General features: G+C 43.8%; 2 protein-coding genes across 8 annotated transcripts in view; one reads left to right on the forward strand and one right to left on the reverse strand.

The window, feature by feature from the left end:
• Nucleotides 1–11,186, forward strand: part of NUMA1 (nuclear mitotic apparatus protein 1) — a 36,879-nt gene extending 25,693 nt beyond the window's left edge. For 5 of the 6 annotated variants that reach the window (XM_075198362.1, XM_075198361.1, XM_075198365.1 and 2 more), the window contains exons 15-26: nucleotides 81–122; nucleotides 1,225–1,293; nucleotides 1,451–1,561; nucleotides 2,340–2,570; nucleotides 2,777–2,949; nucleotides 3,232–3,484; nucleotides 4,189–4,471; nucleotides 4,751–4,887; nucleotides 6,373–6,603; nucleotides 6,812–6,916; nucleotides 7,267–7,497; nucleotides 8,433–11,186. In XM_075198362.1, the coding sequence (XP_075054463.1) occupies nucleotides 81–122; nucleotides 1,225–1,293; nucleotides 1,451–1,561; nucleotides 2,340–2,570; nucleotides 2,777–2,949; nucleotides 3,232–3,484; nucleotides 4,189–4,471; nucleotides 4,751–4,887; nucleotides 6,373–6,603; nucleotides 6,812–6,916; nucleotides 7,267–7,497; nucleotides 8,433–8,465 (1,899 nt within the window). In that variant the 3' untranslated portion in view covers nucleotides 8,466–11,186. The remainder of the gene's footprint in view (nucleotides 1–80; nucleotides 123–1,224; nucleotides 1,294–1,450; nucleotides 1,562–2,339; nucleotides 2,571–2,776; nucleotides 2,950–3,231; nucleotides 3,485–4,188; nucleotides 4,472–4,750; nucleotides 4,888–6,372; nucleotides 6,604–6,811; nucleotides 6,917–7,266; nucleotides 7,498–8,432) is intronic. The other variant, XM_075198366.1, reaches the window with a different exon arrangement.
• A 10,146-nt stretch (nucleotides 11,187–21,332) lies between these two features.
• On the reverse strand, nucleotides 21,333–25,446 carry IL18BP (interleukin 18 binding protein). Of its 2 annotated transcripts, XM_075198367.1 has the most exons (5): nucleotides 25,360–25,446; nucleotides 24,750–24,821; nucleotides 23,454–23,510; nucleotides 22,613–22,742; nucleotides 21,333–21,666 (listed from the first exon to the last, which is right to left on the reverse strand). In XM_075198367.1, exons 1-5 carry the CDS (start codon nucleotides 25,379–25,381, stop codon nucleotides 21,498–21,500), a joined length of 450 nt encoding a protein of 149 aa, XP_075054468.1. In that variant the 5' UTR covers nucleotides 25,382–25,446; the 3' UTR covers nucleotides 21,333–21,497. The 2 variants fall into 2 exon arrangements, with proteins under 2 accessions (XP_075054468.1, XP_075054469.1); XM_075198368.1 differs by lacking the exon at nucleotides 24,750–24,821 and having other exon boundaries at nucleotides 25,360–25,405.
• Nucleotides 25,447–27,650: the final 2,204 nt, after the last annotated feature.

Here is a 27,650-nt window from a genome sequence, read left to right on the forward strand (position 1 = left end):
GTGGGAGGGGTGTTCACATTGGCTCCTAGTGTGTTGCGCTTGTATTAATCTTTCCATTTTTCCTATAATGCACCTAACAGGTGGAGCAGATGGAGGGAGCAAAGAAGGTCCAATCTGAGCAGGTAACGAGTGTAACCAACTCTCGGCTCCAGCTCCTTAAACGGTGATGGTGCATGCCGCTAACATACCCACTTTGCACAGCGCCATCTCTGGGCTCTCGCCTCGCCGCAGTTTTCCTTGCGAACTGTTTGCCAAAGGGCCCGCAGCAGAACGTGGGATCTCGTACTGGCGTGAGGTGAATGTGGCATTTTCCATTTCCCATGCACTTGTAGTTGAGTAGCTTCTGCTGCAATCCGAAAAAACAAATGCCTCCTTTAAATCTCCCGTGCTGCCGTACAGGTTAGAAAACTTCCATTCCTTTGGCGTCTTCTGCATCCAAATCGTAAATAATTTCCCTGTAATTCCTTGTAATTTATTCCAGCGGAGTGCTGCTCGGGCACGTAGAATATTGTCTGTACGATGAATCCTTACCTGTGTGCCTGCTGGCTTTGTGCTAGACCCTCTTTACCCATGTCCAGACTTCTCCTGGGGGCAGAGTTTGGTTTATTGTCCCCCCTTCCTTTCCCATTTTTTTTCCCCTCTCTACTGGCATGGTGGTTATATGGGATGTGGAAGCCTTGCCCAGCCTGCAAACAGTTTTCAATGAAGATGGCATCATACCATTGTTTTAACGGTTATTGTATGTCGGGAGGTGAGCACGGGTCTACTAGAGGTTCTGTGGTGGTCTCATCTTCCTTCCTGTACTAAATACTCTCTCCTCACACTACTAACCTCTGTGTGGTCCTGGGTGACTTATGTCTTTAAACTCCCTCCATGCTGTGTCGTACTTAGAGGGCAGACTCTTAGGATAAAGGTTAATCCTGCCAGCTATCCTATGTAATTACATGGTTCTCTGGAAAAATGGATGATTTTCCGTCCCTTGACAGTGTTTCTTTGCTTTTTCTTTAAGTATTGTTGAATGATCACAAAAATTCATCCAGCATCTCTCATCATACTATACCATCAGAGGAGACCACTGACCTGAGTGACCTGTAGGGTCCAGTCAGTCTTCTCGATGATTGTGGTGTCTACAGTTGGCATGACTATACTCGCCTCCTCCGAGGACCTGCCCCTATCGCCTGCTCCAGGGCTGTGCGAGACATGACCTCACTTGTTGTGTTACAGGTGCTGGAGCTGAACAAGCAGCTGAATCAGCAGGAGAAGACCATTCAGGGTCAGCAGGAGAAGCTGAAGGTATTAAAACTGCCTCTGTTTATGAGTAACACATTCTGGAATGCATCTTATGTACACCGGCCCTACAACCACCCATCTGCTCTAATGCATTGTAATTTCTCCCCAACCTGCGATCCTATTATGCTCCCATAACACCCTCCTTCTGTCCCCCGTGAAGCAGCGAGACGGTGCCGCCCAGGAGGAAGTGGAGAAGAAGCAGAAACGTGTGACTGAGCTGGAGGCCAAGCTTGAACAGCAGGTTCAGGCCGTGGAGCACTACAAAGCCCAGGTAGGTGTCTTCGCCTTCTTATTGGTATCTCTAGTAATACAAACATCTCCTCCCCCTCCCCTATATACAATCCCTCACGTTATCCCTTCACCAGTCATAATATTCCTCATCTCCCTCTGTTCCTCTTACCACCTGCTCTTGTTCCCCTGACCCTGACACCCCCCGTTCGCGCTCCTGGGACCTTGTGTTCTCCTTCTGCTACCTTTACCCTTGGCACTGCTACCTCATTTTTACACCTCCTAGGCCCTGCCCTTGGTCTCCTCTGCTCCCTCCGCACCTGGCATGCTCTGATCCTATTAGACACTGGTTCAGCTAGCTTCACTTCTCTACAGTGCTGGGTATGATTAACAGAGGGTGTAATGCTGCTGCATGCCTACAGGTGGCACCATATCACTGATTCTTTGCCATGGAGGGAGCAGTACATTTTTTAAAGGGAAAGTAGGCAATTGTGTCACTCCTTTCTTTTCAACACCATCGTTTATAGATTGATCACTTATTAAATTAGTAGTGGAATTTTCCAGATGGTTTGTCACACCGTCTCGTAGTTCAGTGGCGGTCAGTGTTTTTCAGGTGCGATGTTAAGGCTGCCTGTGTCCTCCTGATTGGCTGGTTATGGTTTGTCTCACCATCTCGTAGTTCAGTGGCGGTCAGTGTTTTTCAGGTGCGATGTTAAGGCCTCCTGTTTCCTCCTGATTGGCCTGTTACGGTTTGAGAGGAAACTCTGCTTGTTTTACAATCCCCGCCAGTGTCTAATTTGATATCCTGTCCATTTACTTAGATGGAGAAGGCCAAGCTACACTACGATGCCAAGAAACAGCAGAACCAGGAGCTGAGTAACGATCTTCAGAAGATCACCCAGGAGCAGGAACAGCTGCGCAAGGAGAACGCAGAGAACAAAATGGAGTCTGAGCGGCTTGCCAAAGAGCTTCATCTCTCGGTGCTTCAGACCAAGGAGTCCGAGCAGAGCTGCAAGACGCTGACCAACCAAGTGAGGAGCCTGGAGGCCCAGGTGAGGCCCATGTTCTGACACTAACACCTTCACTGCTGCTCCTGTGGACCACGAGCTTTGTCTTCCAGTATAGAGCATTGCTGATCAGACTCTACATATAGTCCTTTATATTGTCCAGTTGATATTAATAACACTTGTCAATAAGGCCCTAATATAACAGCCCTCAGACAGTGATTGCCCTTGTTGTCGCTTTAATCCTTCTACAGATGGAGTTTGCTGACCGGCAACTTCGTGAATTGGGGAAGTTTCAGGTGGCAACTGATGCTATGAAGAGCCGGGAAACGTTATGTCCCACGCGGGTAACCCGCAGCCACCCAAATGTTAGCATTGACAGCCTGGATATGAGTGAGGACGATGAAGACCCCATGAACTCTACCAGGTAAAGACTTTGGTTTTATTCTCTGGTGTCTCTGTGTTTTACAGGAGTTTCCATCCATCCTCAGACGCAGTCTGCACAATTCTTTATTTCACGCATCTTTCTTCCTGTTATGTTATACACAGTGACCCCATGATAAAGGGGAGTTCCATGCAGATCATGGGAAGCGTTAGGTGGTCTTTGTTATATGATGCCTAATCTCTGTAATACTTGCTGTATTGTGACCAGTTCCACACTGCTCTCTCCTGTCCCCTTCCTTGTTCTCATCCGTCTTTTCCTTTACAGAAAGAATGGCCGCTCCCACCAGGAACCCTCCACATCTGCGCAGTCCACCAGCCCAGAGCCCCCGGCCTCTGGCCGTCTCCCCAGAAAGGTGGAGTCACTGGAGAGCCTCTACTTCACCCCCATCCCTAACCGTGTCCAGTCCAAGCTGGACGCCAGTCTGGGATCCATCGGTGATCTGTCTCTAGACTCCAGCAAGAAAACCCGCTCAGCCCGAAGGCGGACCACCCAGGTCATCAACATCACCATGACCAAGGTGAGCAGAGGTGGTGGGACAGAGCTTGTCGCCTTTTATACCAAGTTTTCCCTTCCTGAACTGATGGATAAGCTGAGATCCTTGTCTGCTCTGTGAAGTGACATTAAAGTCCTAATAGCCAACCTGTGAGCGTAAAGAAATACTTGTACAGAATAAAGTGGGGTTCCTTCCTCCTTGGTAACCTTGGGGTATAGATGCAGCTGGTACAGGTTTTTCTTGATGAGTTGTCATCTGAAACTGATTCCTAATCTTTGAAATCTATTTGGAGATTATAACTTTCTATCACATGACTTTATTTCTGCAGCACTGGTTCCACCTGTGGAGGAAATAAAAGCCCTTGTTAGAGTGTTAGCTTTGCAGGTCAGAAATGTGTACAGGATGCAATGCATTATCTGTGCAGAGCTGGAAAGTCTTCTCTGCTCACAATGACCTTATTAAATCAGGGGTCGGGAAGAGGGCCCCGTCTGCCCGCATGTTCTCACCGAGTGTGTACAATATTACATTTACCATTGTGTTAATTGTACATCTCATTGTCTGTTATGCGGTTACATCTCCCCATTTATGTGCAGTTTATGTGGTTGTCATCCACAGGTAAGTGAGGGCACAAGTCTGTTTCAGGCACAACTCTTGTTTGTTCTGTCCCTGTTTGGGCTGATGACGTGTGACTGGGGGAATTCATACCTCTCTTCCCTTTTATTGTGTAGAAAACGAAGGAAGAAGTGGAGCCTGAGAGCGCCAACACCTCGTTCTACAGCCTCCGCTCTGCTCCGTCTCACCAAAACCTACACCAGCAGAACACACGGCGAGGGGGGAGACCACAACCTGCCAGCTCTGCCCCCGCTATAACCAGCCTTCCATCCCAGGAGTCTCTGGTGAAGTCGGAGCACACGTCGTCTGACGACAGCCTGAACAACTCTGCCCTTATGAACCTGCCTGGGTATCGCCCCACCACTCGCAGTTCTGCCCGCCTCTCCCAGGCAGGAGGAGGTGAGTGTGACGGAAAACATGGATGGTAATTGGTGGAAGTTAGTCATGTGATGAGGCTTAAAAATAAAGGCTGTATATGTGGGTTCTTGGCTGTCCAAATCGCTAAAGGAAATGACAATATTATATTATATATTTACTACTATTTGTTGCTGCAGAGACATTAATGTTCTGTTAGCTGAAGTACATACATTCAGGCCACGTAACCACACTGAGGCTCTGAGTACCGGGTAAGTTTCACCCTAATTCCAGCCTCATTGGTGACCTGTGCTCTACATTTAGGCCGAAGCAGCTTCTACATGAGCACGTGTCAGGACGAGCCAGACCCCCTGGAAGACTGGACTAGGATTGCAGAGCTGCAGCTGCGGAATCGGTCCTGCCTTCCTCACCTGAAGACCTCCTATCCTCTGGAGTCCAGGGTACGTCTCTTGTTTGCTGGGCTTTGGGCATTTTAATAAAGAATGATTGTATATGGTCGTACTGATTATCTGAGAGGAAGGGAAGCCATATATGGGTCATGAGGAACATTGTGTCTTTGTCTGCTAACAAATCCCACTTATTTACCTTGGAGATTCGGGAATTGGATGGACATTAAAAACTGACCCAGTTTAAAATAAATGTAGGATATTACCTGTGTTGTATTTTACATCTTCCCCGGTCAGTAGTTATTCCTTGGTGGATGCACAACTCAGGCTGTGGCACAGTACAAACAGGATGATATGCTGTTACAGGACTCCTAGCTCGTTGGTCTAGAATATAAGTTACATGTGGAGATGAAGGATTCCTGGCTCTCTAAAATGCCGGATATTATGCCCCCACCTATCGCAATAACTATGCTCCGTTTTCAGCAAAGTGAGTGGTATGTTTTTAGCTGTAAAGCCTGGCGCGTGTGTATACACTAGGCTGACAATTCTCTAGCCTGGACGGGCAACACTTACCCTCTGATGGAGACCTGCAGTGTATAGAGTCCAGTGTGCAGTTGTCGGTGTACTCCTACCTTCCCTTCTGGTATAGTGAGGTTACCCTAGCACTACAAGTCCCAGCATACCCTGATGGCTATACTGCCAAAGCATGCTGGAGGGAGGGGACCTTATAGCTTCACTACACCTGGAGAGCCACAGGTCTGGCAGGATTTCTGGGCAGAGCCATGCACAATGATGATGGGGGGGGGGGGGGCTGTATTTACTGACTGGTTTCCTAATCTAGTGTTTTCCTTACATCTGGACTAGAAGTAGTTTTCTGCCTCAGCACATGCAATTGGCATCGGGTCTCATGAGGTTATTATGGTAGAATGGAGCCCATTGTTGGCCGGTCACCAGACTCCCCACCTCCGGAGGCATTCGGTCAGAACATGATTGGACTAATAAGCGGTATTCTGTGCCCTGCAGGATACGGTCCACCTGGTAAAGAATATGGATAGTTACCCATGCCAGGATGTGTAAGAGTAGCTACCCCCAGAATCTGTTACCGTTGGCCCCCTGCTCCGGTAGCATACCCCCTAATTGAGTCATTTGTTCTCCTAGGGGTGGTGGGAGCATCTGATGTCATGCAGAGCTCTCAGCGTATCGCGTGACGCAGACCCATAATTCCTCTGTTCTTTGTAGTAACGAGTCTGTCAGGTGCTGGCTGCTCCATATCTACGTATATAAGGGATGTTTTATTCATTGTTCGGTCCCTGAGAGGTTCGAAGCAGTGTGTGATAGTGGGTCTTTCATTTGCTTTTGTGGTAACATCCAGACCGGCGCTGCACATGAGGTGGACCTGGCTATTGGCTCAACAAAAAATATACGGTGACCTGCAGTGCCAGTGGGTTGCTGAGTATTGATGTGGATGATATATTATAATGTATAAGTGATCCTGCAATATATAACGTGTCCCTAATGTGCGGTTCTAACTTTCCACAGCCGAATCTCATAACCTCCACCATAACGGACGAAGAGGTAAAGACCGGAGACCCCAAAGAGACTCTGCGGCGAGCCACACTGCTGCCCAATCAGATCCGGGAGTCTGTTGCAGGTGCACGGAGGAAGACCCTGGCGCCCACCGGCATAGAGTGGGGCGAAGGTGGAGTAACAACGCGGCAGCAGGTGAAACGGGTGACTGAGGAGTCTCACTATGGTCCTGACACCCCGGAGGTGAGTAGACAGCGGTGGGAAAAAATAGACTTTCAGTTGTAGATGTGTCTTGGCTGGGGATGGCTTTATTCGAGGTAATTGGATGACAAACAGGAGAAGAGAGAAATATCAGTTTGTTTTCCTTAATGGTTTCGGGCTAGTCCTTCACATGAAGTGTAAATGTGTCGTATCCTGTATTTATTATACTTTTGCTCCTTTCTCCCAATAGTCCAAGAAGTCCGCCAGTTGCTTTCCACGGCCAATGACGCCCAAAGACAGAGCAGAGACACGCAGAATGTCCACTGTGGAGAGCAAACCAAGTGCCAGCCAGCAGGTGAGTTGCAGAAAGATTGAGGTCCCCCATGGTTATGGATGCAGGAGAGTTGTTAACACCCGTCACCGTGTGAGATTTATAGGACTGTACAAAGCTGCTGGTCATTCAGTCCGTTGTATGTCCATAAGAAAATGACAGTATGTAAGCAGATTTTCAACCCCATCTGTCAAGAGAGTGCCGCAAGTACTGCCACTGTAAATAGATTGGTTTCTTATCGCCGGTCCTCACATACCCCTAATAGTGCATGATTTATTCACTTCTGCATTATGGAGGAAATTCTTAAGACCTAACCTGTTGGCGGTATTTAAGTACTTGTCTGGTTGATGATCTCTTCTCTTCTCGCCCATCAGTCAAACACAAGCCGGCGCCAGTCCATGGCCTTCACTATTCTCACCACCCCTAAGAAGCTGGGGAGCAATTTGCTCAAGAGGGGTCTTAACAAAAAAACAACTCCCAAAAACGCTCCCCAAGGGAGGAGACCGGGTGGTAGCAGCAACAGTTCCCCACATCGCTCAATCAGCAAATCTCCCAGCAGGAGGTCCCCACGAGGATCCACAGCAAAGTCTCCGAGGCTGAGTAAGGTGAGTACTCTCCGCACATGGAGGTTATAGGATGTCTTACACATTGACCGTGGTGTGGAACCGGTATGCGCTCTTCCTTCTGATGTGATACTGGTTTGCCATCGCATCCATTGCGATCTTCTCGGTATTCAGACTGTTTGCTGGACTGATTGCAGCTCGGATTACTGGGGTGTAACAGATTTGAGTTTTCTCTTCAGGTGGAACGAGAAATACATCCGCAGGTAATGGTGGAGGGCTTGTTTGTGGTAGGTGACGGTGCACAGGGTGGTGTGTGTGGTACAGATGGCGCCAGCCTCGTGCTCTGTGGCCTGTTACCATGTGTGTCGGTACACATGAGGAATAATTACCATGGCCTTAATGAATACTGTGCTGAAGCTAGGCAATGAGGAAAACATGCAGTGTTAACCCTTTCTGCTCTGTCACTGGTTCAGAGTGCATAGATCCGATCCGCTGTAATAGGTTCGGGCAACAAGATGGCCATCTCCACGGTGTGCACTTTAATAAAGGGTGTATAAGGAACCACACAGGGTTTGCTGACCGTGTGTCTGCCCTTTCACCTGTGATTATGGGAGTAATCCAGAAAACCCGCTCATGACCTATACTTGAACTTGCCACACCGACCAACAAGCTGGCCCCAGGCAACTGCCTGGTTATATAGGAGGGCAATATATGACATTGGGGTCACCAAACCTCTGTGATTTACATATATGGAGATCTCTGGGGACTTGCTCACTCTCTTCCTATCAATGGTTAAATTGGCTCCTCATCAGTTCCTGAATTTGTAATTTGTTTTCTAATACACATTTTTATAATTATGTAATCCAGGTAACTGGAGCGATTTGGTTACTGGTTTATTCTGTTTCTTGGGTTTTAGTGGCTACACATAGCTTCTTTTTTTTATTATTTCACCCCACACTTTTTTCTTTGTGTTTCAGTTTTTTGAGCGCAACAAGAGCCGGAACAAATAAACATTTGGAAGGATGCAGCCTTGCATCTATGGACTGCTGATCACACACAGACCCGGGGCGGACTTGTATTCGTGTTGCTTTGCTCTCACCATATCAGCCAATTAGAATACTGAAATGCTTTGTGCATGTAGACTTGTGTACAACAACCTTTTTATTCCAGGACGAGGATTTCTCGTCGGTGGTGACCTTTTATCAAGCAGCCGCTTTCAACGGGACAGTTTAATTTTGGATTATTTTGCTGATGGGATGGTCAGAGGAAGCTCTTTTCAGGAATGAAGATCTGTAATCATCGCTTGCATTTGACACTTGCCTATTATGTGTAACTAGCCGGGCAATTTTATTTTCTTTGCCAGATACTAAGCTAACTCTTTTAGTGCCTTATTGCAGTGGCTCTGTAATTTAGCTTTCTTTTTTTTATTTATTAAATATATATATCCTCTACCTTTGCAGCCTTCTCCCTGTGCTCTTATATAACCATACCGCATCTCCTTCCACCTCTGTGTTAATAACACCCCTGGGAGGGTCTCACTGGGGTTTCATGATTTGCCTCTGTGCTCACTCCTTTGTTCCAGGTCATTCGTATGTAGGTGACCCACAAAATGTCAGTGACTTTAGATATAGGATAATTGTTCAGTACACAAATCCTGCACTCCCATAACCAGGTTTACCCACTTGTGTTATAACAAGTCTACGTAAACTCGGTCTCGTGTATCCGTCCCACCGATAAGAGGTGATTTCTGCTTTCAATAGAAAAAAAACTTTTAACTTGAAATTGCCATCCGTTCCCTTCATCCTACGTCACCCAGGCTTCCACTGTGCATGGCAGTCTTTATTGCTGTCCCCTGTTTGGCCACTTCTCCCCGTTCACATATGAGGCAGGCTATTAATGACTCGTCGGCGCTGACCCTCCCAATTCCGGTGGACGTCTGGATGTGTCGTGAGATTGGCACCTCTATTGGTAAATAGGTTTGACGCCTTTTTACAAGTTATTTTTAAAAAGATTTTCTATCCCTGTATATAACTCTGTTTTTCTTTTTTTGGATCTTGTATCCTTTTTTTTTATTTAAACCCATATCACTAATGTTTTCATTGCGTGGCTGGTGCTCTGAAATGTAAATATAGAGAATGTTTATCACGGAGTGTGATATATAGAATGACTGAAACCGTCCTCTCACCAACTATTAAACGGATGGAAGGTTGTTTGTTGTAGACCTGATTTGTCAACGGCTTTTTCTCAATCTTGGGTCTTGTTTTTGAGATGTAGTATTGATCCTGTGCACTTTGGGTTCAGCACTTGTGACCGTCTTTCTTTTCATCAATCTTCCAGGTGACCTCTTTGAATTCTAATTGTTAAGGTATTTTCTTTGGGATGCGTAAAATATTTCTGGGACTGTTTTGTTGCCAATCAGATGAGGAGTTGTAGGAGATCTAAATATGTATAATGTCGTTTCCCCAAAGCCTTCACTAAGGGACCATCGTCCCTGATGGTAATATATCTAATTAGTTGCACAGTTTAAAGTGATTTCACAATGAACATGCTTAAAATATGTCCCCATAAGGAGGTTTTGTTTTTTTTGTTAATCCAATGGGCGGGATAGCCCTGTTTAGTGAGATGGGACTCGAGCGGTTGGTGTGACAGAGGAGAACGTTTAGTGTTTTTTTCCCTCTAGACTTTTTTGTTAGCCCTGACATTGGGGAAAATCCTTTTAAAACTGTAACTGATCTGCTATATTTTAAATTGTAAGATGATGGCTCTTAATGGGTGCAGCACATGTCAGCAATGCCCCATATTTGCCCCCTTGCCTCGCCCTCTCCACCATTTTCATTTTATTTTTGCAGGTTTACACCAATGCAAACAGGTGCCGTTTGTAAGAGACCTATTTCCATGGAATAATGATGGTGATTATTACGACAAGACTTGCCCCGATGTCGTCGCACCGAACGGCTCCTTCCCGACTAGGCTCCAGGACGACTAATGTGACAACCGACTGCAAGGCATCTCGACGAATGAAGCCGGTGAGACTTGATGACATCACTGGCAACCGGGACGCTGTTATTGGTGCTGTTAAGGGGGTAATGTAAGTATGCGGGCATGGACAATGTACAACGCTTTGCAAAGTACATGGTCTATTCCCGCATACTTACATTATCCCCTTAGCACCGATAACAGCGTCGCGGTCGCCAGTGACGTCATCTAGTCTTGCCGGCTGCTTCATTCGTCGCAATGCCTTGCAGTCGGTTGTCTCATCACTCGTTCTGGAGCCTGGTTGAGAAAGAGAGACGTTCGGTGTGAAGACTTCGGGGTAAGTCTTGTCGTAGTCAGCAACGATATGCTGACTACCACCGATTTGTATACCGCGTCTTGTAGATGCTAAACAGGACTTGGTTGTGCGGCTGAGGTTTGTGTCCCGAGACTGTGGTCTGGTTGCTTGTTGAGCATTTAATGTGTGACGAATGGCTTCTATTTTGTGATCCGTTCTTGCCTGAAGTGTAGATTTTAGGAGTTTATTTTCTTTGTTATATACATTTGGCTAACTACTTTGTACCATTGTTGAAGTAAAGTGGAATAATCGTGAGGTAACACACATACAGGGGAATGTACGAGAGATTCTGGCATCATTCTTTCTGCTGCCACCATGCTGAGAGTTGTTGTCCATCTCGGTGTAATCTCTGGGATTAGCTGTGTTTTCTCTACCTGTAAATAAAATTATCCACTCATTGCCTCGTTCGTGGTGTTTTATTCAGAATCTGTATATAAACCGGGTCCTGGTTTTCTTCCCGTCAGGACCTGTACACAACACAGTTCGTCGAGCTGGGCTGATCCTCGGTAGAGAAGTCTTACATTGTCTGATATGCATTGTAATAGTGGCAATGTGGTCATCGCGTAGCCAGTACTTGTCAGTTCATCCTTTGTAAAATGTCACATTAAAATACTATGTCTGTTGCGCACAAGAAACATTTAAGAGAAAATTAAGAAATGCAATAAAACTTTTTGAAAAGTAAATGGTTTCCTAGTAAATATATCCACATACCGGGTACATTGCAGGAACAGCTGGTCCTGCTCAATTTCCTACTGGGAATAACAAGCCCCTTCCGTTTGATAATCAGATGTAGTGTGCGCTTTGAGGATCCAGGGTTAAAGTGCCACTACTGTGACACTGCTTGTACCATTCATGAACTTTATGTAACATTTTAGGAATTTGGTGGAGGGAAGACTGGAAAAAGGTTCTCTGTCTAATGCCCCTCGTGCCACATGGTACCAACTGCTGAGGAGCAGGCGGTGTCTCGGGTGAGCTGTACAGAAGGGTAAACTTCATCGGTGGAAATGTGTGGTTAGCAGCGGAGCTCAGTCTGCTGTATGGAATGAATACCTCGTTGGGTGAGTAACGTCAATGAAGGAGACAGATTCCTTGATTTCCTATCTTAGGTTCCCAAACTTGGATCCTGAATATAATTAAGTAATCCGGCTCAACCATAGCACTAAGAAAATGTTCTATACAGACACATCCTTTTAAAGCTTCCAGTCGGTTCTAACGCAATCAGCATGACAGAGTGATCTCCAGCCTTGTCCTTGTTAACACTCACCTGTGTTTACGAGAGAATCACTGACCTGATGTCAGTTGGTCCTTTTGTGGCAGGGCTGAAATGCAGTGGAAATGTTGTTTTTGGGATAAAGTTCATTGTCATGGCAAAGAGGGAATTTTAAATTTAATTGCAATTCATCTGATCACTCCATTACATTCTGGAGTATATGCGAATTGCCATCATAAAAACTGAGGCAGCAGACGTGAAAAATATTTGTGCCATTCTCAAAACTTTTGCCCATGACTGTACAATAGTAGAACTGTCTAGATTTCCTACTAAGTGAAACAGGAAATGACAGCTGGTGGCTCCAGGGCAACCATAATCTCTAGGTGAGTTTACTGGTCTCTCACGGCATTAAATAGAAGTCACTCAGTATGTAAGGCTGGTTACACCCTACAGAAAATTTCTCCCGAGGCAATATCGTTAATGATTTTACCAATGACTGGGAAAAAATTCTGTATACACATGAAATCGGCATGCTGATCCAGTCTACATGATTTACCTTCAGATCTGTGCTCTTTATCCATCACAACAATCGGTTGAAAAGAGTGTGACATTGTACACTCCGTAGAGATCTATGGACACTGCAGGATTGGAACAACATCGTTGAACAAGAATTTTAGTCCGCTTATAGAATCAAATGAAATGATACGATGAGCTTTGGAACAAAACTCGTTCATTGATGGAGCGTTCACACTAATGCAATATCGGACCGAACGATCGTTTATTGTGTGATTGGCCCAATAATCAGGTGAAAAGCCTGTAGCGAGTACCCAACGTTGGTCTATCCACCAGGCCAGTAACAGAGACAGCTGGATGATTGATGCTGTCCAAAGCTATGGGGTGAACAATTGCAGAAGATTGAGACTACTTGAGTTCATATCTAATGCAGTCCGACCCTGGGACCTGATCACTACAGCTTCAGCCACAGAAGGAATCCTGAATGAAACCGAGACTATGAAAATGATTCCCACAATATTCAGATTTTCCGGACCCTCTCTAAACACCCTTCACAAGCAGCGAGACGCTGAGAGCATTCAGTTCAGATGTGGATTCCCTGGATGCACTAATGACCACCACAAACCACAACACTCCCCTGCTGCAATAACAATATTAACATTAACTGCACAATTCTGAGACCATCTGTCCTCTCTGACCTGTGGTTAGTCATGTAACACGGTAGACAATGTTTGTCATGGTTACTGAGATTAGTCACAGAATCGTCACCCACGTCAATCAGTAATGAGATCGCTGTGGTATTTTAGCAGTTTTGCAGAGTTAAGCAATGTTACAATAACTGACGCATCTATTTCATATCCTCTATAAAGTAACATTTTACATTTACCGAGGCTGCTGTTGGTCCTACAAGTGGGGCCACATTCCAGTGCAAATACTTCCTTCCAAACTAGACACCATACTCCAATGGAGAAAGGGTCACTCCATGGTCTGTGCATGACCTTGTGGTGATATCTACAGGAGCTGGGAAAGATCCCTCATTGTGTTCACAAAATGTTCACTTTTTAAAAGGACCCAAGTTCATCTTCTCTTATACGTGTGGAATACGAGGACGTAACAAACCCAGGGTCCAGAGCTAATTTGATGGACCTGATGCATTGCAGTGTCCTGTGTAGCCAGAGAAACGCTTTTGTTGCATTGATTACAATCCAAGTGTTGTTTTATATTGTCCTTATAAAATTTCTATTGGGGGTCAGTTTAAGTGAACAACATTTGCCCCCTAACCTCCCATATAAGGAACAGAGCAAGCGACTGGGCACCTCTTAGATATTAGTTGTTCTAATCTACGTCTTGGGACCACACAGATGATGGCGGTCTATGACTGGTTGAATGTGGTCACAGACATCAACTCTTCTGCCCCCTCCAGGGATTTATACATTACTTAATTTTGGAGTGTGTGGCTGGATCACTTACAAATAATTTGTTAGAAATGTATTTTAATTAGTGGTGCAGGCACCAAATTATATCATTGCAAATGAACTGATTTTGATATTGTTGTTTTTGTGTATTAGAAATGTACGGAGTTCTGATGTAGTAGGCATTTGTTTGTGGAAATCCTCATTAAGGCTGATTATACGTTTTTCATGAGAAGTGACAAAAATGTGCTTTAGCCTGAAAGCCCAGCAGGAGGCCGTTACCTGTTGTCACGTCTTGTTAGAGAGCCAGGAAACTGTCTGAACAATGTAACTCAGGATACAAGTATTAGGATATAATAGATTAATGTAAGTTTTGTTAAAGCTTAAATTGCGTTAGCTCCACGGTTAAGATATAGTGCATCCTAATGGTAATTATTGAATATGATTTATCAGTCTTTGCAGAGCCATCTAGGATCATGAGGCGGTGTTACCCCTGGTAATAGTTGTCAGAATCTGTATAAAAAGGAGCTCTGTTTGACCATGTATACCATCTGTAAGTTCTGGAAAGATCACTAGTACCAGAAACTGGCGTGTAACTGTCCTTATTAGGACACTTGAGTTAATAAAACATCACTGCTTCAAGATCCTGTTCTGATGCCTACTTACTGCAGTAATTCTTGTGACCTACAGAATAGACCAACCTAATCTGTTATCCGGCTGTTCTGAGGTTCCGGTACCAATACTCTGCTCATGATAGTCCAGGGGGAACCATCCACAGCAACCCTGATCTAAAGGAAGATGCCAGGGTTCAGGTGCCCAGCGAGTGGATATACTACCAGTGAGAATTACCCAGAAGGAAGCGGTTCTAGGTGCCGGTGTAGGAGCCTAGTGGTGGCAGCAGCAAAAGCCGATCCTACTGCGGTTAGAGGGTTTATTTGGGATAAAGGGGATGGTGGCAAGGCAAGTCCAGCCGGTCTCCAGCAACACAACAGACGGTGTCACAGTGTATTTGGTCTATCGTGTCATTCTAGTATATTTCTATAAAGGTGGAGTTATTTGCACTGCGGAGTGAGACTAGGGCAGCACGGGGGGTGTGAATGGGTGGACGAATGTAGACATGGTACAGTAAGGAGGTTCCAGATGCAGCCGAATCAAGTCCTGGGTTTATCTTAACGCTTGTATTTAGCTGTATGATTTGCACTAGCTCCAGGGCAGGTGTAAGAGCCTACAAATAGTGACGACGAACACAGCGTAGTCTTCTGAAATGTATGTGTACCACTAACCAGCACAGCACATGGGTGTGCAAATATGGGGGGGCATAAGTATGTTATTGTATGTACAGTACGCATTAAGAACATACTGATTGATGTATTTAAAAAAATAAATAATTCTGAAATATTTTGTTAAACCAACCATATTTATTAATGAGTATACTGTTTTAGAGTTAATTTATTTTTGTATGTGCCCTTATATTGTACATATGCTTGTGTGTATACAGCAGGGTGTTTGTGTGTGTTTACGTACAACAAGTACCACTGAGGCAGAGCGTACTTTCACCCCGATTTCAAATCTAAACGCTTCTCGTGATCTACTTGGTTTGGATACGAAAACCACATTTACATATAAGAGGAGTCTTAGGACTATCCCACAACGTATGGGGGGGGGGGGGGGGGGGGATGGGTGTGGGGCATTGGTCTCCACAAGTTGTACCCCCCGAGAGACTGGTCGGGTGATGCAGTATGTTATCCTTTACCTGCCCTGTCCATTCTCGCAGTATCTGTCGGGTGATGTAACATTTTCTGTAAACTCTTATCTGTTACAATATGATCTGTCTGCAATCAAAGCTGGGTACACTGGAACTAAAGTGCAGTCTCCATTGTTTACATTCTCTAGATACTGTTTGCATTGTTTGAGATGTTATGAAATAAGAAGAAAGTTGAATGATTTAGCTGATAAACTACCGGACTTAACAGAAAGAGGGTTACATTGTTAAATTCCCCCATTATCATTAGAAAACTATTTGTGAATTTGTCTACTGTCTGGGTAACAGGCTGCGAGGTTGCTAATTATCTAGTTCAGTGTACAGTCATGGTCAAAAGCTTTGAGTGACACAAATATTATTTTTGACAGTCTGCTGCCTCAGTTTTTAAGATGGTAATTTGCATATACTCCAGAATATCAAGAAGAGTGATCAGATGAATTGCAATTCATTTCAAAATCCTTCTTTGCCTTGACAATGAACTCTATCCCAAAAACATTTCCACTGCATTTCAGCCCTGCCACAAAAGGACTAGCTGACATCAGGTCAGTGAATTTCTCGTTAACATAGGTGAGAGTGTTGGCGAGGACAAGGCTGGAGATCACTCTGTCATGCTGATTGAATTATAATAACAGATTGGAAGCTTTAAAAGGAGTGGTGCTTGAAATAATTGTTCTTCCTCTGTTAACCATGGTTACCTGCAAGGAAACACGTGCAGTCATAAATGCTTCGCACAAAGAAGGCTTCACAGGCAAAGATATTGCTGCTAGTAAGATTGCACCTAAATCAACCATTTATCGGATCATCAAGAACTTCAAGGAGAGAGGTTCAATAGTTGTGAAAAGGCTTCAGGGCGCCCAAGAACGTCCACAAAGCACCAGGGCCGACTCCTAAAGTTGATTCAAATGCGGGATCGGGGCACCACCAGTGCAGAGCTTGTTCAGGAATGGCAGCAGGCAGGTGTGAGTGCATCTGCACGCACAGTGAGGCAAGGACTTTTGAAGGATGGCCTGGTGTCAAGAAGATCAGCAAAGAAGCCACTTCTCTCCAGGAATAACATCAGGGACAGACTGATATTCTGCAAAAGGTAAAGGGATTGGACTGCAGAGGACTGGGGTAAAGTCATTTTCTCTGATGAATTCCCTTTCAGATTGTTTGGGGCATCTGGAAAAACACTTGTCTGGAGAAGGAAAGGTGAGCGCTACCATCAGTCCTGTGTCATGCCAACAGTAAAGCATCCTGAGGCCATTCGTGTGTGGGGTTTCTCAGGCTAAGTGGCTTGGAGATCGAAACATCTAAATTTTGGGTCCCTGGACAGGAAACTCGCCCGATCTTAATCCCATTGAGAACTTGCGGTCAATCCTCAAGAGGCGGGTGGACAAACAAACCCACAAATTCTGACAAACTCCAGGCATTGATTAGACAAGAATGGGCGGCCATCAGTCAGTATGTGGCCCAGAAGATGATTGACAACATGCCAGGGCGAGTTGCAGAGGTCTTCAAAAAGAAGGGTCAACACTGCAAATATTGACACTGCATGAACTTAATGTAATTGTCAGTAAAAGCCTTTGACACTTATGAAATGCTAGTAATGTTACTTCAGTATAACATACACATCTGGCAAAAAGGTCTAAAAACACTAAAGCAGCAAACTGTGAGAACCAATACTTGTGTCATTCTCAGAACTTTTGGCCATGACTGCATAAGCTAAGTCCTATATAGTGTGTGATAAAATTATATAGTGACCATCAGTTTCTCTCTTTGTGAGTTATAACCACTCCATATTTGGATGATTAGTACAGAGCAATAATGTATAATTATGTTATTGTGTCTCCCGCACTAACTATATCTGGTCTGTGCTTAATGCTAGAGAATGTTTGGTTGGTGAATTAAGATCTCCAGTTGACTGTGGTTCATGTAAATATTAGCAAACCTTCATTATTCAGTATATCTCCAAATATGAGCTTTAATTACATCATGGATCTGTACTTGGACCAGTGCTTTTTAATATCTTTAGTGGTGACATTGCAAATGGTATTGAATGGAAAGTATGACTTTATAGATGATACAAAGATATGCAACAGGGCAGACACCCCAGGAGGGGTAAAACAAATGATTGGTTGTCTAGGTAGACTAGAGGAATGGTCAAGAGAGCGACAACTACAGTTTAATGCCAAAAAATGCAAAATCGTGCACTTGGGTCTCAAAATCCCAAAGGCTAAATATAGTATTAGTGGCACTATAATGAAAGCTACTGAGGAGGAAAGGGATCTAGAAGTCACTATTTCAGGTAAGTAATGTAACAAAACAATGAGGAAGGCAAATCAGATGCTTCGTTACATAGGGAGAGGAATCAGTAGCAGAAAGAAGTAATAATACCACTGTATAGGTCATTGGAGCGGCCTCATCTAGATACTGTGTCCAGTTCTGGAGGCCGTATCTCCAGAAGGATATAAATACATTAGACTGTACAAAGAAGGGCAACTAAAATGGTGCATGGCCTACAGCACAAAACTTACCTGGAAAGACTAAAAGATCTTATATGTATAGTTTGTAGCAGAGAAGGGAAAAGTGGGGACATGATAGAAACTTTCAGATATAACAAGGTGCAGGAGGGAAACATTCTACAAAGAAAGAGAAGTATTAGAAGACGAGGACATGCACTGACACTGGGGGGAAGAGAAGTATTAGAACACGAGGACAATGCACTGACACTGGGGGGAAGAGAAGTATTAGAACACGAGGACATGCACTGACACTGGGGGGAAGAGAAGTATTAGAACACGAGGACATGTACTGACACTGGGGGGGAAGAGAAGTATTAGAACACGAGGACATGTACTGACACTGGAGGGAAGAGAAGTATTAGAACACGAGGACATGTACTGACACTGGAGGGAAGAGAAGTATTAGAACAGGAGGACATGTACTGACACTGGGGGGAAATAGGGTCAGAGGGAATCTGAGGAATAACTACTTCACAGAAAGGGTAGTGGGTAAGTGGAATAGCCTCCATCAGAGGTGGTAGAGGCTAGTACATTAGAGTAGTTTAAACATGCTTGGGATAGACATAAGGATATCCTTTCAAAGATTAAAGGACAAAATGGGGTTTGAGGTTACCATAGTTTTAAAACTGGGCAGACTAGATGAGCCAAGCAGTTCTTATGTCAACGTCTATGTTATTGTTGGGGAAGAAGCCAAAAATCGAAATATCCAGCGGTTATGCAAATTTACGAAGCGATTAGGATACAATGCTCGTAGACTATACTTATTACAGCTCCGCACATCTGATTATTACATCAATAACAGAAGGATAACACAGGTTTTAATTGCACTGGTAAGTACGGAAACAAAGCCATAAAAATATTTATTAAAGTAAACCATTGTTTTGTTTATACCATCATCTATCTATTGGCAATCTTAGATTATAGCTTAACAAGTAGTGCCAAATATAATGAAATAATACTTTATATATTTATGACTTTCTCAAATTTATAATCTCATCGTCCTCATTGTAGACCAGGCCTGTCCAACCTGCGGCCCTCCAGGTGTTGTGAATCTACAAGTCCCACTGTCCCAGCATGCCCTTCCAGCTATCAACTGGTTGTCTACTTGCAAAGCATGCTGGGGCTTGTAGTTTCACAACAGGGTCTACAACAGACCTGTCCAACCTGCGGCCCTCAAGGTGTTATGTCCATACAGGCGGAATCCAGACTCTAATGTAAATTATTGGATTAATCACCATTAGTTGTTACCAAGTTCTGAGCTCAGAGGCTTATTGGTCTTGCAGATGAGGTATGTACTCTGGAATTATGATCGGGTGACAATGTTGCGGTGTTTAAATCCTGGAAAAAAAAAACCCAGTGTCCAGTTTATGGTGAGCTGCCTGAGTTACTGGTTATGAATCCCTCTCGTTCCCATATTGTCCCATCGTCTTCTGACGCAGTCTGCGCTATCCTGGCTCTTGTTGATCTATCGGTGAGTGTACCGGGGGCTGGTCGGCACATTCTAACCCAGGGGGACGGGACGGCTCAGCAGCCTATTGGGAACATTTTAAAGGAAGAAAAAATGCAGGTGACCCAGTGACCTCAGTCCAAGCCCACTCTGTGACTGGCCAGGGGGGCAAATCCCCGCAGCCCAGCCGGCCCCTGGAGTGACAGATCGGCCCTCTTGTTCTGCTCTCTCTCTACTGCCCCACCATCCCGAGGTGGTGAACAAGTGCTGCACGCACTAGAGATTGGTGACACAGACATAGGGCTAAATTTACTAAGCTGCGGGTTTGAAAAAGTGGGGATGTTGCCTATAGCAACCAATCAGATTCTAGCTGTCATTTATTTAGTGCTTTCTACAAAATGACAGCTAGAATCTGATTGGTTGCTATAGGCAACATCCCCACTTTTTCAAACCCGCAGCTTAGTAAATATAGCCCTTAGTGTGTTTGTCAGAAGCGTTAGACTCACCCTCTCTATCGGGTAAGAATTATCTTATAAACTAGTATATGTAACAAGTATTACTACTTATGTATTGAGCACCTCTCGTTACATAGAATATTTATGTTAGACGGAGTTGAGCCACTGACTCAATGACTGTCCATTGGTGCGGTAGCACAGTGATTAGCATTGCTGACTCGCAGCACTGGGGTCATGAGTTCAGTTCCCGACCATTAATCTTATCTGCGGGAAGTTTGTCAGTTTCCCCCGTGTTTGTGTGGGTTTCCTCCCATGGCTCCAGTTTCCACCCAGAGTCCAAAAAAACATGTCAGTAGGTTAATCGGCTGCTGACATAAAAGGACCCTATACTATGTGTGTGTGTGTTAGGGAAATTAGCCTGTAAGCTCCAATGGGGCAGGGACTGAGGTGAGTGAGTTCTCTGTACAGCACTGCGGAAGGTGGTGGCGCTATATAAATAATCAACTGAAACACAAGCTCATTTAACACCATATTTTAATCCATTGTAATCCACTATAATAAGTTATAATACTATACAATAATCAAACAACTACAATGACTTTCAAGATGAATAGTTTTCAGCTGTAAGATATGTTATTATGTTGCTAATCGAATCCTTTCAAATTCGTGCAGCTTATTGTTACATGGTCCTGTGTATCCGTGTGCCACCTGCACACACTAGAGGCAGATACATATGTGCTACATACACACAATAATGTATAGTGTATACACATATAGTGCATTTATATTGCTGTGCAGATGGTACCATATATAACATGGGATCAAACAAGCGCTGGCTTATTTCTATATAATCTGAATGCCTCTATACCTTATTATTGAGAGGTTACTTTCTTCTAATAAATGCTGGTTCAGGTGACACAATGCCTGCATTCACTGCGTGCAGGTCACACATTTTAATGACTAATAATATAATCTTTTAGTGTAAAAGTATCTGGTGTGAGACCAATGGAAACGTAGTGAATTGTTGCACACGCGTCTCAGTCCTTTACGTCGGATGAAGCGGTTCCAGGGTTGCAGATCAATTGATGTAAACCAAGAGATTATAACGCACTGAGTAAGAGTCTTGTGTAACTTATTCCATTGCGACATGTACCTGGTAGTTAAGCAGCAGCGGCCCCATTCTTATTGGCTTATATATATATATATATATATATATATATATATATATATATATATATATATATATATATATATATATATATATATTCTGCCTTTTTGACAGTCCATTCCCATCAGTATTACATTACAACTATGCAGCCAAGTGTCAATTTATTGATTATCAATCTGGTTTCCGATAATCGGTGGTCGTTAGTTGCTGAGCCTCACGCATTTTGGTCCAGTTTGTCAATCATGGGCTAATCTCTCTGCTGACTTCTGGCAGAAGTTTGAAGTGTTTGGTGTGTACCCCGGACGGGTCCTGGATCACGCAGGTGAATGTTTTTGTGAAGTCTTCCGGCTGGGTGGTCGTGAACACCAGAGGTTTTGTCACGTTATAGAGCTTGTTATCTTTTTGTAGCCTGTGGGAAAACACAAGAGGTCAGTCCAGCAACATCGTTATTCTTCTCTGTTGGGATTTTACATCTAGTCATTAAAATGACTGGATTGCAGTACAGATAGAGGACCTGCCACCTATACACAGTGCAGGAAGACATTTTAATAAATATATGTAAACACTCCCAATTCCAGGACCAAAAATTGAATGTATAATTTGCTGATCTGTCCTTGTTTTTTTTATGGTTTAAATAGATAATTAGAGCATGCTTGTCTAGTCTCCCGTATTGTCTGGGAGGCCGCCAAATTTTGGGGAGTCCTCCCGGGCTCCTGACAGAGGAGGACACCCTCAGGGGTCCTCCTTCACTTCGTCCTGAAGTGGGCAGGGCCTTGATTCAATGTATCGTCATGGCCCCTGCTGCGCTGTGATGTCAATCGCGTTTGGATTTTGGCCGGGATAATGCTAATCACATTGTCATGCCCCCCTCTGACCAGTGATATATATGATTTAACTGGAGAGTTTATACTTGGATAATATGTCCATCATGCTCACTCTCGCTGCTCTTGGTTGCCATGTTTGTGGGGAGTTGTTTTTCCTACTATGCAGGCAAATAGGGACTGACAGTTTTGTAGACTTGCTTTACAGAAATGCAGCGTGTGGATCGGTTGATTCATATAAGGGGAGGGGTGAGTGAATTCAAACTAAAATAAATGCCTGCAGAATTCATTCAGAACATTGTCCTAATATGTGGGAGGAGCTTCGGCTGTCTGTAATGTAGCTGCAGGGCGATGTCAGGGTCACACTGAACAGTGTATGTTACCTCCAAGGTTCCTATCTGGGGTTTAGTCTTTAACAACACAGTAGAATGATTTCCATCCTCATATAAAGACCCTCTGGGTGTCTGTCACACTCTGCTGCCTTCACTATCTATATAAGGATTAATAAGGTGAATGCAGAGAGCAGCGTCTCACCTCTGGGCCTTTTCCGTCACCCGTCCATCGGGGTAAGCGTCCTCAATGAAACTGTTATTTACCAGCCAGTAGACCAGGTGGAACCGCGGCCATTTGGTCTCTGCTGTGCATGATATAGTGCATTCACCACCTGGGGAGGGGAAAGAATAAACATCTTAACGTCTGCAACCAATCAGAGCACAGACTGATCCCCACCCTCCCCAGGGGAGTCACAGCGGAGCCCCTCTGCCAGTTACTGATTGCCGGTCATTGTCACCTCTGTCCTATCTGCTCACCTACTAAACTGAGGTAACTACAGGATAGATGCACGGCAATGATGTCATATATAGAACATTATCCAATGTAATAGGCAGAGAAATGGGGATTTGTACAGTTTCCTATGTTACTAGCTATATATAAACTTCTGCAGCGCACAGTGCGTTCTCTATTGAAATAAAAACTGACTTTGTGTTTACTTCAGAATTGTCTTTAGTACATATGTGCATTTAGGGGCAATACTTGCAGTATAACTCACTGCTAGGAAACTATTGCATAAATGTCTTTGTATTATTACTAGAGACTCTCTATATCTCACCATAACTACTAATCACAATGGATCCTTCTAGTAACTATATTGTGTTCATCTTGGTAACATGAGATAATTGGAACTACATTTATTTTAACGATCACTGGAAGCTGCGCTTATCTAAGCACCACTGCTAGGGGGCGCCATTGCTCTTTCATATATTGTGTCCTTACTAGTGTAGGATCTGCAAGATGCAGCCTCTCTAAATGTCAGCGAAGGAATATACACCTCTCAATGTATGGAATACTGTGCCTATCTTTCCGCTGGAGGATTTACCTTCCTTTGTGATGACCGTGTTGTCTTCTGGATAGAGAATCTTTGGCCGATGTGAAGCTGCAATGATAGAGATCAGTACATGGTATATAAGCGTTATTGATGGGCATTCGGCTCAATAAATATCTCCGTATAATAACTAAAATGATTATTTAGGATACAGAAAAGGCTCCTGGTATTTCTGGCATTGTGTTAGTACAGTATAAATAATAAAAAGAAAACAGATGAACATTCAGGACAAGCGATAAGAGGTGGTAATGGTAATATGATTACATGTTCTGTGTACAGCGCTGTGTAATAGTTATTAGGAGATTGTCCTATAAAGTGACCTGCTCGTTATACATTCTACCACCACAAACATCAGCGTTATAAAACACAGATGTAAACAATTCTACCAATGCATGCAAAGCTTTACCTATGTGACTTCTCATAGCGATGAGTCCCAGGATGAAGGGAATGACTGTCCTACTTCTACATATGTGTGTAACGTAGAGTAGGATTAGCCTCCTCTGTACAACTGACAGTTTCAAAATGACGTCACACAATTGTTGTTGTGCAATATGTTATTAAATTCAGCTTTATCCTAAAACACGGCTTGTTGGAATTGTTATAATGTTTAAATGTAGCTTAAAAGGTCAATTCATGGTATAATTAGTATACAACCTTTACTCATTATGAAAATGCTTCTATCCTAGTATCTGTTCTTGTTCTGTGGTTGCTGATATTGGGGGAGTCACATAGTACATAGAGGGACAGGGCTGTATGTCAGATCTATGCCCTGCTGGGAACTATATATATTATATTCATGTAAAGTCAGATATTGCTCTGAATAAGAAGTCAGACTGTGGCAGGAAGTTGTTCTATCTGGATACTCAGACTGGGCTCAGCCCTTTTACTAATATGTAATTATATAACACTGCGTATTACTTTCAAAGCTCACAGTGCACTGTTAATATTGTATAGAATTGGGGGGGTTAGTATATTTTGGGGGTCACAGTACTCTGTGGGTACTCTATATAAGGGGCTAGTATATTCTGGGGGTCACAGTACACGGTGGATACTGTATATAAGGGGCTAGTATATTCTGGCGGTCACAGTACACGGTGGATACTGTATATAAGGGGGTTAGTATATTCTGGGGGTCACAGTACTCTGTGGGTACTCTATATAAGGGGGTAGTATATTCTGGCGGTCACAGTACACGGTGGATACTGTATATAAGGGGGTTAGTATATTTTTGGGCTCACAGTACACTGGATACTGTAAATTACAGAGTCAGTATTTTCCGGGTCTCCTTACCTGCTATCACGTTGGTGAATCTGACCATCACAAGAAGAGACAACAGGTGTAATCCACCTAACCTCTCCTTACCTGAAACAATAGAGGGCGACACTGAGCTGGGTTCACTCTCTCTCACACCATCATTAATGTGCAGCCCTCACTCCATAGACTCAGCTGGAGATTAATAGACTGAACACTGAGGGTCTTCCCTCCTTCCTGCCCTCTGAAGCCCTTTGCCACATCCCAGACCCTATAACCCCTGACACTAGGCAGAGATTAGACATGGAGTACATGGCTGGAATACCCTACATGGGAAGATGATGGTACTCTCATCACTGCTGCATCATGCAGGAATTCTGTGCTCAGACAAAGCAAAACATACAAAGCTGACCATATACTACTAGAAATCCTTTATAAGATATAAGAGCAGTGAAGAATATATCTGTATGGAGACCAGAATAATGGTACAATAAGTACAGGGCTTCTTATCACACACTTCTCACAATCCCAAAAATAAATTGAATACTTTTTTAAAAGCCACCTACTCCCCAGGATTACTACAGATACTATCCTGACTGTACAGATTATAAATACATGTAATAATTATATGTAGCATAAGATCACTCACCTGGCCCTGAGCTGCCGGCCATTGTGTGTGAGTGTGTGTGAGTGTGTGTGTGTGAGATATCTCTGCTCGCAGTCTGGTATTTATACAGTAGCTCAGCATTGTGTAATCACTTTCACTCTGTATGGTGCGTGTGTTACACTATGCAATAGTTTCTGCTGTACTGTGTGTGTGGGTGGGTGTGATACTTCTTCTATTACCAGTCTGACATGACTTCTATACACTGAGCAGCCACAATGTTGAATTAAATCCACCTGTCTAATATTGTGTAGATCCCCCTCGTGCAGCCAAAACCACTCCGACCCGTTGAGGCATGAGCCCCACCAGATCTCTGAAGGTGCCCTGTGGTATCTGGCACCCAGACATTAGCAGTAGATCCTCAGTATTACCCCGGTTCACATTATGTCACACAGTGATGTCCCTGGTTCATGTCCCCATGGTTTTTGCTGAGTGGGTAAAGACTGTATTTTACTCCCCCCCCCCCCATGAACTTCTACAGAGAAGCCTTCATGCTACTTTCTGAAGTCATAGTATCTGTTCTAAACTTGTGAAATGTTTTTAAATGATAGATTGTCTTAGTATAACTACCAAATGTTCTTTAATATAGATTGTCTTTGTATAGATTTAATACAGCTTGATTTGTTTATTTAAAAGACTGTAAGTGTTCTGTTCATAAACATTTAATAAATAACTTGTATTGATGATAAACAACTATTCACTTTACCTTTACACTGAATTCCGTGCGGTGCGTCCAGTAACAAACATGAGATACAACAATATAAATTTATAGCACATCCCATAACCAGTAACGCAGCGACTATAGATTCTAAAATACTCCCAATCAAATGAGTTTGTGCTGTCAACGGAATCTGAATAAAAACTAGATTAATGACAATGAAAAATTCTTTCTAACAGCTATTGTACTAATTGGTAGTTAATATTAATAATAATATTTATCTAATGTCTAAATACATTTTTATGGTGAAATAAACAGTGAAACTGAGGTTAGCCAACCGCTGAAACTCTGACATAATTTAACATAGGATTGGGAGTCTTTGTATATCTACAGTCACTGTTACAACTCTCGTAAAACAAGACACCAAACGCGAGAAAAAGGGGTTCCAAGCCCTATAGTAGTCCTTGGACTTTTGCCCCCCATGAAAAATCTTTGTTCCTACGCCCCTGCCCCAGTTCATCGTATGCCACAGTATTGCCCCAGTTGTAGTTGCATAGCCCTGATTGTACACAATATAATAATGTAATAAAGTGACCTACATTAAAGAATAGTGTCTGCACCACGTTTAGTGTGTAAATATAATTAAATACAGATATCTGTTGTTTTTCTCTTAATCTTATGGGAATCTTCTTTCCTACCGCCGTCCACACGGAAATATCAAAGAAGTAATGGGAACAGACGCCGCGCCATCATAAATTACAGCATAGTTGGCAACATTGACAAAATGTGTTCCAGGAGGCAGGTGTGTATGGGGGGGCGGGGCCCAAAAAACACGATCATCTAGTTTTGGGCAATAAAATAGAGGGCGGGACTACAATGACGCGTACACGGCACCACTAAGCTTCCCCCCTGCCCCCTCCATTTAATTTGTAGAGCGGGCCGGGAATCGGGAGAATTGCCTGCTCCTGCCGGAGACCGACCCGGATTTCGGCAGTCTCCCGTACATTCTGGGAGAGTTGGCAAGTATGACAGCTGCCGCGCTATTGCATGAAGTATGAATAATTATTTATTAGTGGGAGGGATCAAGACGCAGTAAGCCAATCAGAAGTGTCTAGATAACGCTGCCAATCATCATCAGTGTGCACCAGTCCCCAGCACATCCGGACAGACCTGTCTTAGTCCCATATACAAGGACCTGACTGTTCTCAGCCCGGAGTCGTACATGTCAGATGCAACTGTGTGCAGTACAGACCTGCACGGTTTATGCAATGAAAACAGATCTACATCTAACTGAACATGAGGCCATTGTTGTAGGATAAGACAATACATTAAGCGAAGTGTATTTATAAGCACATTCCCCACCATGCACTGGTGTGACAGTTATACTGTGATATGGATCAGCTGCAGGATACTAATCCCTGGAGGAATGTAAGACATAGAGCAGTACAGGAGACATATAAGATACTGTGCCTATAATCCAGGCTGGAGAAGGTGATAATTCTTATATGGGATATACGGCTGCGTTTATATCACAGCGCTGATTATACGTCGTGTTAGTAATGTGTGGGAGAGGATCTGCGGATATAGAAACACATTCATATACAGTGGAGTTGTCATT

Source organism: Mixophyes fleayi, chromosome 2, assembly GCF_038048845.1.
Source record: "Mixophyes fleayi isolate aMixFle1 chromosome 2, aMixFle1.hap1, whole genome shotgun sequence".
NCBI lineage: Eukaryota > Metazoa > Chordata > Amphibia > Anura > Limnodynastidae > Mixophyes > Mixophyes fleayi.

What these genes read in the sequence shown, in the direction of transcription:
- IL18BP (XM_075198367.1), bottom strand. Translation starts at nt 25,381, where the DNA reads ATGGCCGGCAGCTCAGGGCCAG. An exon ending in CACGGTCATCACAAAGGAAG is followed by an intron (nt 22,743 to 23,453) that starts GTAAATCCTCCA and finishes TCCCCTCCCCAG; the next exon opens with GTGGTGAATGCACTATATCA. An exon ending in GTGACGGAAAAGGCCCAGAG is followed by an intron (nt 21,667 to 22,612) that starts GTGAGACGCTGC and finishes GTTTTCCCACAG; the next exon opens with GCTACAAAAAGATAACAAGC.